This window comes from Trichosurus vulpecula, chromosome 1, assembly GCF_011100635.1.
Source record: "Trichosurus vulpecula isolate mTriVul1 chromosome 1, mTriVul1.pri, whole genome shotgun sequence".
NCBI classification, from domain to species: domain Eukaryota; kingdom Metazoa; phylum Chordata; class Mammalia; order Diprotodontia; family Phalangeridae; genus Trichosurus; species Trichosurus vulpecula.
Window position 1 is genome coordinate 267,461,121 of NC_050573.1, and position 14,062 is coordinate 267,475,182.

General features: G+C 36.8%; 1 protein-coding gene across 2 annotated transcripts in view; it reads right to left on the reverse strand.

The window, feature by feature from the left end:
- Window positions 1–14,062, reverse strand: part of ATP6V1H (ATPase H+ transporting V1 subunit H) — a 126,037-nt gene that overhangs the window by 61,881 nt on the left and 50,094 nt on the right. For both annotated transcript variants that reach the window (XM_036736186.1, XM_036736178.1), the window contains one exon: window positions 12,769–12,961. In XM_036736186.1, the coding sequence (XP_036592081.1) occupies window positions 12,769–12,961 (193 nt within the window). The remainder of the gene's footprint in view (window positions 1–12,768; window positions 12,962–14,062) is intronic.

Here is a 14,062-nt window from a genome sequence, read left to right on the forward strand (position 1 = left end):
TAAATAAGAGTCCAGATGTCTGTATCAAAAAATCACAAATAAAAACTGCCAAGATCTTTTACAACCAGAGGACAAAGATAGAAAGAATCCACTGAAAAGAACCCCAAAAGAAAAAATCAAAACCTAGAGCTTCCACATTAAAAAAAAAAAAATACTCCAAACCTCAAGCAGTTCAAATCCCAAGAAGCCAATAAGGATGACACAGATCTTACGAAGAGATCTTGGAATACAATATTCCAAAAGGCAAAAGATACGGGTTTATAACTAAGAACACCTAATTACCTTACAAAGTTGAGTGTAATCCTACAGGTAGAGCCGCGATGGAGTCAAGATGGAAGAGTAAAGCTCCTCCACCTCTAAAACTCCTCCAAAAAGACCTAGAAAAAATAGACCAAATTTTGACTAGGATCTAATCTAAAAATCTAAGAAAAAGTCACAATGAATCATTTTTCCAACTCAGGTTTGGAGAGGGAGACAGACAGAGATGTCTGTTGATCTTGAGAGGAAGTGGTATGGCCAGGAACACACAGTACAAAATGCTCCAAAGCAAAGAAGACATTGTATACCAGGACAAGAGGACATTCCAGATTTGTACTGGGGCACAACAGGGTATGAGAACAGGTGCCAATTAGAAACTTTGTTGCCCAGTTCTGGGTCACTGATTTACAGAGGAAGGGATCTAAGCCCAGAAGTGGCATTCTGAAGTGAGAGGTAGTCACAAGTTCTGGGCTATATACTGAGCAAGAAGGAAGTTCAGAAGTAAGCAGTAGATATGTGGCTCAGACCCCAGGAGTGGAACAGGGTTTCAGTCCCAGCTTCTATTCCAATGTGAACCATGCACAGGAATAGCCTAGGCAGAAATCCCAGATGCAAAGGAAACTTGTACTTGTCTTTCTGAACCATCAAAGCTTGCCAGCTGACTAATAGTGGCTGAGTCCAAGAAGACCCTATTGTTGCTCTGAATCAAATCCAAGCTAGTTTCAAAACTCAAATCAGTGGGTCAGTGATCAGACTTTGTGCTGTATCAGACCATGCTGGAAGCACTGAAGGCTTCTTGGTCTCCAGCGTGGGCTATCCCTGAAAACCTGGAATAACACAACACACAAAACCCTCATGAAAGCAGCAACAAGATCAGCCCAGACCTTTCCTCAAGAAGTGCTCAGAGCCTAGTCCTAATGTCAAGTCCGAAGTCAGAAAGTAATAAAGAGCAAAGAGTATTTTTAAAGTCCCATGATAAAATGCTATTATGGTGAGAGGTATGCTTATATCATGAAGGCAGAATTCATGACTTCAAAGATAACCATGAATATGCCTGAATGGTCCAGAATCGCAGGATATAAGGAATTCTCTAAGTAGAAGGTAGAGGAGTTAAAGCATTTATTGAAACTCAAAAGTAGCAGACCCATGGCCCAGTGTCCCCAATTCGACATCCTGGCAATAACCTTCCAAGACCAGTATGCCCATCTCACAGTAGTGACCAGGAGGCCACAGAAAAACATTATGGCAGCAAGCCAAGCCATACTGGTGCTTCCCCCCCAATGCCAGGGCCCTCCAGCAAGACCACCCACTGGCCTCAAGCCCCTGCTCAGCACTCTCTGGTCTCCACCAGGGTCAGTCCTGCCTTTTTGTAGCACCTGCCGCATCACTGCCCACCCGTTTCCACCTCAGTCTCCAAACTGCGTTCCAGCTAGCTGACTGCTTCCTCTCTCCTTCAGCTCTTAATTGCTCTCACCAACTGCCTCTTAGCTCCGCTCCAACCATTCAGCAAGCTCCTCCCACCACAGGCTTTCACTGGCTCCAGTCCTAGCCACTCCCCCCAGGACCCTAAGAGCCCCGCCCCCAAAGCCCACTCAAATGGGTGGGGAAGATCTTCCCATTCATTGATTGCCTTTACAGACCTATACTCAACACCCAGAAGAAAAGAATGACTCCAAAATATCTATAAGTAAAGCCTCAGTGAAAAACTTAGCTTGGGCACAAATTCATTCTGAATTCCTGGAAGACATGAAGCAAGAGTTAAGAGTTAAAGAATATTTTTATAAACAATAAGAGAACGCTAGAGGAAAAAACTGGAAAAGAAGTTAATTTTAGAAGAAAGAACTGGGAAGGGAATTAACAGTTTAAAGGTATAAAACCTTGCCAGAACAAGAAACTCCCTGATCAGAATAGACCAAAAAGAAGCCAACGATTCCATAAGAAAAAAAAAATTAAAACAAAGTTAAAAGATTGAAAAAATGGAAGAAAAGCTAAGTCATCTCATAGCAAAAATAATTGACCCTAAAAATTAGCTCAAGGAGAAAAAAATTTAAGAATTACTAGACTACCTGAAAGCTATGACCAAAATAAAGGCTAGACATTATGTTTCAAGAAATCTTAAAAGAAAACTGCCCAGATCTCTTAGAAGCAGAGGGCAAAGTGGAAATAGAATCCAGCTTGGAACCACCTCCTCCATGAAAAAATACGTACATTCCTCAATTTTTAGTTCTCTGCTTTGCCAATTTTCCTTGCAGTACACTTGTATACATGGGATTATTCTCCCACACACACACTCAAATGTAAGTTCCTTGAAGACAAGGACGAGTCTTTTTTTTCTCTATTCTATGCCTTGCACATAGTAAATTTCTGCTGAAAGATTAATACAAATAACTATGTATTTACCTACATCTTTTAAAATAGGCCAACTGGTCAACAAGCATTTGTTAAATGTTTACTATAGGCCAGATAATGTGCTTCCTAGTAGAAAAAATTTTAAAGGTAAATAAAACAAGCAATGTTCACATTCTAATGGAGTGAACAATATGAAAATAACTAGGAATATATAAGATAGATACAGAAAAGATGAAGGAAATGTGAAAAGGGAAGGTATAGATTTTTACAGGTTAACGTCTTTGGGCTTTCTTTTAATATAAAAGTGACAAATTTTCAATTGAAGGTAATTATTTTAAATATGACTGAAAGAATAATGAATACTTTCTATTTTAAGTGAATTAGGGCTGTCTCTACATTAGCAGTCTTAGAAATTATGTTCCTGTTTTCCTTTTATAGGAATTCTAAAATTAAAAAAAAAATTGATTTGACAATGCCACAGCATTTTTTTTACAATGATTAAATACAAACCCTGAAAATACTAACAGTACAAATGATTGAAAATAATCTAGAATGTTTAAAAGATATACACGCTGAGGATTAAAAGTAATTAATAATAAATGAGTGATAAGCGCACAATGCTCAAAAGATTGCAAAGCACTTCACACACACCATCTGATTTAAGTCTCACAATAATCCTGTAAGGAAAGTATTCTTTTTTCCCAGATAAAGAAACTAAGACTTATGAAGATTTAGTGACTTTCTCAAAGACACACATTTAATAAGTGTCACAGACAGGAGTTAAAGCCAAGTCTTTCTGACTTCAAATCCACCCCTCTTTCCACTACACAATGCTCCCAGCATTCTCTAGCATAGTTACTGCGTAAACAATGGTTCAAAGAATGTTTAACTAGTTAAAAGGGGAAAAAAAAGAAATCTGGCTTAGTTGACTGGGTTTATCAGTTACTAATGAATCCTGTAGCACTGGAAAGGTGGTAACCCTGGGTTCTCAAAGACTATATCAAGCTATAACAAAGTGTGGTAACTTCTACCAAGCTGCAAAGATATAGAGTACAGTTCTGTTGATAGACCAATGCCCTCTGAGCTCAAAGGATAACCCAGCTATATACTAAGATGCTAATCCCCAACAGCCATGATTTCATGAGACACTTGGTCACCTTGCCTTGCAGACCTCATGATGAGCCTAAATAAATGAACCACCATGATGATAATTATAGATCAAGTGTCAATATCTGTGGCAGAAAAAGAATTGGAGAAATTCTACAAATAGCTTTTACCAAGATACTCCAAACCAAGTCAGTGTGTATTTAGACTTCAACGTGCAAGTAGGCACAGATTGTATAATATATGGTTCTGGACTAAGAAATCAAAGGCCCTTCAAATACAAAGAAAAAGAAATTTGAATAATATAAAACTCTTCTGGAGCCACCAGAAACCTCAGACAGGAACAGAATAATTTGTTCCAAAGAACAAAGGAGCTCAACGCACAACCCAAAATGACATGATGTGAAAATCTGAGCCTAAACACTGATGAAAAAAGATGGAAGAGGCATCTGAAGCATGCCTACAAAGAAAAAAACAAGTGAGAAGATTATTTGCTTTGCAAATGCCCCAGACAAGAGAAATACAAGAAAAGTAAACAAATACAGAAACCAAGGAAGGCAAAAGAAAGGAAATAAATTACTTCAGGAAAAAGAGTAAAAAATAAACCAAAGAAGCTTAAAGATTATTCAAAAGTCTCATACCTCTACATTGTAGATACCATTTCTTCAAGAAGAGAGTCAAGAAATCCCTGGGTATGGTGAACATTGAACAATGTCCAAAAGAAAAGAACTGCCCCTATCTTAACTGAGTATTACTAATGTCACAGAATTTTGAGCTGGAAGTCACATAGCTAGTAAACGGTAGAGTTAAGATTCTAATCTGGGTGTTTAATCCCAAAGACATAAAAATATCTATTTGTTTCCCATCACATGATTTCTGTCAGACTATTATTCCTGTGGAAGCAAATGCGAAAATCTCTAACAAATTGAAAAAATGGATTTCAACCTGCTATGTGTCTAAAATCACCCATTTGCAATTGCTGAGAGAAGCCCCAGGTAAACTATGATCCCAACAATCCTAGGGAAACTGAATCACAAAATCACAGAATGCTAGAAATGGAAGGGATCGTACAGATGACCTAGACCAGGGGTGGGGAACCTGTGTCCTCGAGACCACATGTGGCCCTCTAGGACCTGAAATGCGGCCCTTTGACTGAATCCAAACTTCACAGAACAAACCCCATTCTTTTGTTAAGGAGATTTGTTTTGTGAAGTTTGGATTCAGTCAAAGGGACGCACTTCGGATCCTAGAGGGCCACATGTGGCCTCCAGGACGCAGGTTCCCCACCCCTGGTCAAAACAAGTCTCTCCTCCTCCTCCTTTTTTTTTTTTTCCACAAATGAGGAAATTGAAGACCAGAATGGGAAAGTGATTTTTTCCCTTCTCACCAGTACCTCTTATATACCTTGTTTACTTCAAAATTGAGCTCTAGCCCTTTAAGTTTTATGAAGCCTTTTCTCCCTCTTCCAGCTATACTTAGTGCTTTCCCTCAAAAGAATTTTATGTGTGTATATGCATATACATGCATATATACAGATATAAACATGTATCTATGTGTGTGCATATTCATTTATTGATGGCTTGTTTGGATTAGACACAGGGCCCTGTCATCTTAATCCCTTCAGGCTGGAGCTGGATCTTACTTGATTACTTAATTCCTCTTTGACCTTGAGCTATGATATGGCAGATGCTAGTATGTGGCGTGGTAGCCTGGTTCTGGACAAGATAAGGCAAAAGCTCACCTTTAAAAAAGAGTTCAGGGCTCTAGGGGTCAAGTCCAAGTTCTGGTGGAATAGCAACAGAGCAGTACCCAAGGTTCTATACATATATGAAGGAGTGAAAATGACATTTAAGAAAATTACGTCAGGAATAACAGTTGAAATGGACCAAGTAAATAAAGAAAAATTCCATGTTAGATATAACATAATTTTGAAAGTTTCAAAAAGACTGATTTTCAAGATATCTGGAAAAGAGAAAGATATCAATTTTTTTTAAATCATGGAAGGCATTATTATCCCTAAAAAGGATAATCAAGATAATATCAAGTAACTGATCCATATGCTAACTTTTTCACATTTTAATGGATCCAAGATCTTACTGACAAGGGTACTCCTAAAGAGCGCAGTTCATAATCAATCCATACCTCCTTGTTCTTTGTAATTCTTGTCCACGTCTTCCCATAAATCCTCCACAGAAAGATCTACTGAAACAGCTGCAAACCTTTCTCAACTTCATGAAATATTTACTAAATGCCATCTATGCACAAGGCCCTTGGAGAAGATGTGAACATATGATTAAGACAGTCCCTATTTTTACGGAACTTAAATTCTAACGGAGGATATGACCCACACATAATGATAATGCAGAAAAGCATATGATAAGGACATGAGAAAGGTACAGAAAGCTAGTTATAAATGTCCAAGAAAGATAAAATGATTTTTGATTGGAAGAGATCAAAAAAGATTTCACAAAGTAAAAGATATTTAAGCTAGGTCTTTAAGAAGGGCAAGATTTCAACAGGTCTGGAAACAAAACTTAGCACTTTATTTTAAGTTATCATATACTATCTTGTGTGAGTATTTCACGTCTCCAGCAAAATACAAAACAATTAGCTCTAGTGCCCTCCTCAAAGTATCCAGCACAGAACTTGACAAAGAAAAGATTTTTAATAAATGTTTACTGATAGAACATCAGAACAGAACCCTGTAATATGGCTCTATACCAGACCTGCACAACTTTGGCCCAACAAAGGATTTCAGGATATTTTCCTCTACATTTTTCACAAGCCACCTGAAGTCCTTTGGCCGGCTGCAGGTTGTGCAGGCCTGCTCTATAGCAATGCTGGTTTTAACCAAGCCACAAATCAATTATTTCAATAAGCTATAATCATCAATACTAAAGACAGCTAACAAAAACCACTATAAAGAAATCTCTTCATTATCCAGACTTTACCACCATGCCTCAGCTGATTTCTCCCATTGTTGGAACCTCCAACTTGAAAAAGGGCCCAGCCTAAACATCTTTCATTCTCAGAACTCTGCCACCATTCCCCTTCCTGGCTTTTCAGCTTCCTTTTTATGTGTTCTGTTCCACCACTAGAATTTAAGATTCCTGAGGGCAGAGACTATCTTTTCTTTCACTTTTATTTTTATCCCCAGTTTTTAGAACAGTGTCTGGCACACAATAAATATTTAATAACTTGTGCACTTAACTTATTTACCATTTTAAGTTCATGAGCTTACTAATACTGAAGAAAATCAAATGAAGAATTATAGTAGGTATAAGGTTCTAAACAATAGAGGGTCATTACTAACTTTATCTGTTATGTCTTGCAAACATTCTAATTTATTTTGGGTGCTAAAGACTGACTAATCAATCCAAATCTAATTCAAGTGTTAGAAACTTTACAGAAATCTAATAACGCTAAGAATAACTGATATTTCCCAAAATAAAAGAAGGTTTCCAATCAATTTTTAAAAAGTCAACAGCTACTTAATTTGTTAAACTTACAGCAGATTAGCAAGCTCACTAAATTCTTAAGCATTTAAGTTTTCCTAAGATTCATGATGCAGCAGAGAATACAAGAGTAAAATAGCCTCAATCATGCTCCCTATTAGGTCTTTTTAAAAAGTTGGAAGGGTATCATAATGACAAAAATAAGTGTATCTACTTTACCCTAGTGCATGGCTTCTAGTTGGATAACAATCCATTACTGTTCAGTATCAAGGCTTTATCCTATATATAAGAATTATGCATTCCCAAAGACATTCAAAACAGAAGGAAGGCAAAATAAAAGGGGGGTTCTTTCTGTCTCAGGGCATATGAGGTATCATCCCATATTTAGCAGAAAAGACTTAAGATCTGTTGACTTATCAAAGGATGTGAACAGGCAGTTTTCAGAGGAAGAAATTAAAGATATCTGTAGTCATATGAAAAAATGCTCTAAATCACTATTGATTAGAGAAATGCAAGTCAAAACAACTCTTAGGTACCACATCTCTCCTGTCAAACTAGATAACATGACAAAACAGGAAAATCATAAATGCTGGAGAGGATGTGGGAAAATTGGAACATTGTTACACTATTTGGTGGAGTTATGAACTGATCCAGCCATTCTGGAGAGGAATTTGGAACTATGCCCAAGGGGGTATAAAAATGTACATACCCTTTGACCCAGCAATACCACTTCTAGAGCTGTATTCCAAAGAGATCACACAAGTGGGAAATGGACCAGTAAGTACAAAAACATTTATAGCAGCTCTTTTTTGGTGGCAAAGAATCGGAAATCAAGGGGATGCCCATCAATTGGGGAATGGCTAAACAAATTGTGGTATATGAATGTAATGGAATACTATTGTGCTATAAGAAAGGAGGAGCAGATGGACTTCATTATAACCTGAAAAGACTTATATGAACTGATGCTGAGTGAGGAGAACTGTAAGGACTAACTTTGATAGACTTGGCTCCTCTCATCAATGCAAGGTTCAAAGACAGCTCCCAAAGACTCATGATGGAAAAAGCTATCTACATCCAGAGAAAAAATTATGGAGTCTGAATGCAGATTCAGGCAAAGTATTTGCTCTTTTTTTCCTTCTTTTTTCGTTTCATTTCTTCTTTGTCATGATTCATTCCATTGGTTATAATTCCTCTTTACAACTGGACTATTATGTAAATCAATTCAATATGAAGGTATATGTAGAACCTATATTGTATTGGATAACATGCCATCTTGGAGGAGAGGAGGGAGGAGGAGAGAAAATAAAATTTAAAAAAATAATAAAAATTATAAAATTAATAAAATGTTAAAAGATGGGTAAACCTCAGAGATTATTAAGTTATCTATCTCCTTTTCACGGATGGGGAAATGGGCCCAGGGCAATTAAATGGCATTCTCAAAGTTGTACAAGGAATTAACGGCCAACTTAGGTCCAAAATCCAAAATCTCCAAATCTCCTGATTTCCAGTCCCATGTTCTTTCTGTTAAAAATATACTGCCGGAGCAGACCAAGCAGAGCAGGCTTCAGGACACTGAATCACTGAGCTGTGGTGGCTTCCAGACTTCTCAATCCACAAACGCCAAAGACAACTTAGCAGGTGCCTAGAAGTAGCTCTGAAAACAGCAGCACAAAACCCCTGAAGCTTGGGATGGAGCAATCTCCACTCTGGAAGCAGAGTCATACCTTGACAAAGAGCTCAAAAGTCAAGTAACTAGCTGGGAAAATGAGCAGACAGTGTAAAAAAACTATAGAATCTTATTTTGGAGACAAAGAAGATCAAAATATACAGCCAGAAGAAGATAACAAAGTCAAAGAGTCTATATCAAAAGCCTCCAAGAAAAATATAAATTGGTCTCAGGCCATGGAAGAGCTCAAAAAGGATTTGGAAAAGCAAGTTAGAGAAGCAGAAGAAAAATTGGGAAGAGAAATAACAGAGATGCAAGAAAATCATGAAAAACGAGTCAACAGTTTGCTAAAAGAGACCCCAAAAAGTAATGAAGATAATAACATCTTAATAAATAGACTAACCCAAATGGCAAAACAGCTCCAAAAAGCCAATGAGGAGAAAAATGCCTTAAAAAGCAGAATTGGCCAAATGGAAAAGGACGTCCAAAAGCTCAATGAAGGAAATAATTCCTTAAAAATCAGAATGGAGCAAATGGAAGCTAATGATTTTATGCGAAATCAAGAAATGATAAAACAGAACCAAAGAATGAAAAAATAGAAGACAATGTGGAAAAACCACTGACCTGGAGAATAGATCCAGGAGAGATAATTTAAAAATTATTGGACTACCTGAAAGCCATGATCAAAAAAAAAAGCCTAGACATCACCTTTCAAGAAATTACCAAGGAAAACTTCCCTGATATTCTAGAAACCAGAGTGTAAAATAGAACTTGAAAGAATCCATCCATTGCCTCTTGAAAAAGATCCCAAAAGGAAAACGCCTAGGAACACTGTATTGCAAGCAGCCAGAAAGAAATAATTAGAGTATTGTGGAAACACAATCAAAATAACACAAGATCTAGCAGCTTCTACATTAAGGGATCAAAGGGCTCAGAATATGATATTCCAGAGGTCAAAGGAGCTAGGATTAGAACCAAGAATCACCTAACCAGCAAAACTGAGTATAATACTTCAGAGCAAGAAATAGACTTTCAATGAAATAGAGGACTTTCAAGTACTCTTGATAAAAAGACCAGAGCTGAATAGAAAATTTGACTTTCAAATACAAGAATCAAGAGCATTTTGAAAAGGTAAACAGGAAAAAGAAAGCATAAGGGACTTACTAAAGTTGAACTGTTTACATTCCTACATGGAAAGATGATATTTGTAACTCATGAGACCTTTCTCAGTATTAGAGTAGTTGAAGAGAAAATATGTGTGTGTATATGTATGTGCATATATGAATGCATGTATATATGCATATATACATACACATACATATTTACATATACATACATACATGTACATGCATGTGTGTATGTATAGAGAGAGAAACAGAGAGAAAGACAGAGACAGAGGGCTCAGGGTGACTTGAATATGAAGGGACAATATCTAAAAAAATAAAATTAAGGAGTGAGAGAGAACTATATTGGGAGAAGGAGAAAGGGAGAGATAGAATGGGGTAAATTATCTCACATAAAAGAGGCAAGAAAAAGCTGTTATAACGGAAGGGAAGAGGGGGGAGATGAAAGGGAATGAGTAAACCTTACTCTCACTGGATTTGGCTTAAGGAGGGACACACGCACTCAATTGGGTATCTTACCCTACAGGAAAGTAGGGGGGAAAGGGGATAAGGGAGGGGAGGATGACAGAAGGAAGGGCAGATTGGGGGAGGGGATAGTCAAAAGCAAACACTTTTGAAAAGGGACAGAGACAAAGGAGAAAATTGAATAAATGAGGGATGGGATAGCATGGAAGGAAATATAGTTTTTCACAACATGATGATTATGGAAGTGTTTTTCATAACAACACATGTATAACCTATATTGAATTGCTTGCCTTCTCAAGGAGGGTGAGTGGGGAGATAAAAATGGAGAGAATTTGGAACTCAAAGTTCTAAAAACAAATGTTAAAAATTGTTTTTACATGCAACTGAGAAATAAGATATACAGGCAATGGGGTATAGAAATCTATCTGGCCATACAAGAAAGTAAGGGAGAAAGGGAAGGGGGCAGTGGGGGAGAGGGGGAGTGGAGTGACAGAATGGAGGGCAGCCTGGGGAAAGGGGAAATCAGAATACGTGCCGTCTTGGGGTGGGGGGGGGGGGGAGGCTAGAGACGGGGAGAAAATTTGTAACTCATAATCTTGTGGAAATGAATGTTGAAAACTAATCTTTTTAAAAAAGAAAAGAAGCTAATCAAAAAATAAAATAAAATAAATAAAAATATGCTGCCTCCCAGTATATTGAGTACAGTCACTTAAATAATCTTGAATCCAGGTTTAGGTCTGTTTACAAATGTCACAAAAACAATACGGTTCACATTAAATTCCAAGGTTACAATTTAATTAATTTCAGTGTAATTTAAATATTTTTAAACTGTTAAACATATTAAAATTATCACAAGTGAAATATCAAGATTATGAGATAAACAAAGCAGAGCTGAAATTTCTGACTAGCCACAACATTAACTTAACAGGATCCTAGATCAAGATACCAGCTCTTCATAGACACTGAAAAGATATGAGCAGCAGTCATACTTTAATATGCGGAAAGACTGAAATGAGGAGAAAGCTGTGTCCCTTGTCCTCTTTACCATTAATGAAAGCTATTGATATTCCCCCAAGAGAGAGAAAGGTTCTTTCGAGTTATTATAGATAAAAGAAAGACCATAAGCCTGTTGTACAAACCATGCCATTTCAGAAAGCATACTTTACAGTGGACTTGTCAAGACAAAGTCAAACAAAAACTGATTCATGTTTAAAGCTATGATTCAAACAAGAGATTTAACACTTCTCTTGCCTGGTATATCCAATTTTAGACATTTCTAAATCTCTTTATACTACATAACTTATTTTCCAAAACAAGATTATGAGAATAATCTTGGCTTTAAAAAAAAGTACAGAAAAAAATTGCAAAAAGGTAAGATTAACTTTTTGAGAAACTCATAAATTTTCTAGCCTGAATCATGAGGGGGTTTGGGCAGTGTAACTCTGTAGCCATCACTTAAAATAATAATACTTGTTTGTATTTGTCTGCTCTCTCACTCCTAGAAGCTCAGAGCACTTAAACCTTATCTCATCTTCAAAAGTTTTATGAACTCTTCTCCCAACCACACACATGAGAAAAACAAGCATTAGGTTAAATGATTTTGTGCTGTCGTTCAGTAAAAGATGCAGAATAAAACTTGGATCATCTGACTCCAATGCTCTTTCTAGCAACTAAATTTTCTCTTTTAAAAAGGAGTCACAAATAATTTTGTGGCATATTATACCCATTGTTAATTCTTAAAATATTATAACTATTTCAGTAAAATAAAGAAAACTAGTATCCATAAAGGAATTAGAGGAAGTCAATTAAAAAGAAGTATCATTCATTCTACCTTAGTTAAAAAGAAAACTGTTGCCCTTTCACTTCCTCAAAAAAGATAAACAAAGAAAACAATGAATCTAAAGTGGATTCTTAGATAAATGGCTTAACGAGTATTTTAGGATCTCTAAAAGAAAAGAGTTAAGATGGATTTTTTTATAAGTTGTTTCAGACTAATGATTGTTGCATTTTGCTTTTTTTCCCAAAAAGAACTTTCAACACATCAAATTTGAAATCAAATACTGGGATTAAAAAAATAGGAACCATATTATAAGGAATATGTTCTGTATATTTTTATTTTTTTCCATTCTGTTTTTTCATTACAATTAGACTTATACAAAAGTGGAACAGGCTGCCTCTTAGAGGTGATGAGTTCTCCATTACCAGTTGGAAATCTCCAACAAAGTTCTAGCCTACCATTTAATAGGTATGTTGCAGAAGGTACAGATTGAACTAAATCAGTCCCTGAGGTCCCTTAGAACTCTGAGATTCAGTAATATCACAATGTTATAACAATCAAAGGACTTACCCGGAATGCTGCAAGAATGATTCTAGTTACTTTTTCTTTAACAGATTCTTGAAGGATATCAGACAGAACAGGAATAATGTTGTATCGACGAAGATGTTCACACATTTGAGGGCTAAATGCCAGTAGCCATATTGAGAAAATCATTTGATACTGGAGCTGGAAGCCACATTTGTTACTCAAAACTCCCATTATGCTAAAAAATAAACATATTTTAGCAATTATGATAAGCTATAAAACAAAGGAAAACCATATTTTAGTATGACAGCTAATAAAACAAATCATCTTGAATTATATTCACCCAGTTTTTTTTTCCCTCCTCATCAGCAATAAAGATTAAGCAGTTAAGAGCCCACTCAATAAAGGCCAGCTTGAGTTCCACCCTCAAATTATATTCCCTCCCTAGACTCAAGTCTAGGAAACAGACAGTTACAAGGTTACAAATTTCTATCCTGGATACTAGCTCCCTCACTGCTTTCAAGTGCCCTCTCCCCAAAACTCTTAAGAGTATCTCAACACTGACTGCTGACAGTACCAGTCACCTAGCTGTCTGTTATCTCAACTTTCACTCCTTCACTTATCAGATCTTTGTAAATAACTGACCAATAGCTATCTCCCAACTTCTTCCCAAGAGTTTCAGTTCTGAATTTCCAATTATCAACTAAATATATGTCCTACTACACTTCAAGCTTCATGTTGAAAACTGAACTCATCTTCTCCCAAAAACCTGCCACCCCCATTTTAAGCTTACTCCCTTTTTTCCAGTCATTCAAGCTTGAAACCTTCAAGTTACCTTTGACATTTCCATCTCTCTCCTCCCGTACTTTCAGTCACATGTCAATTCTTATTGTTTCTATTTGTGAAACAGATATTTAATCTGTTGCCGATTCTTCATTTCTACCACCTTAGTTCAGGGTTTCATTCCCTATTAACCAGTCTTCCTATCTTCACTCTCACTTCAGCTCATACTTACACCACCATATATTTTGTAATCACATCTTCCTTTCCCCTTCTCAAAACCCTTCAATGGCTACCAAGTACCTACCCAAAAAAGTAATGAAAATGAAGGACAAACAACAATAAAAACTCCTTAAAGGCCTGACATTCCCCTTACATTAATCTCCACCCATTCTGCATTCCAGCCAAAATGGACTTGCTGCTCACCCTCTATTCTAATTCTGCTTCTATGCCCTTATGCCCCACCATCTCACCTTTGCTTTTTTAAATCCTTGCCTTCGGTCAAGTTTCAGCAGCTGAAAGGGACCTCAGAGGATATCTAGTCCACTTCTACAACACT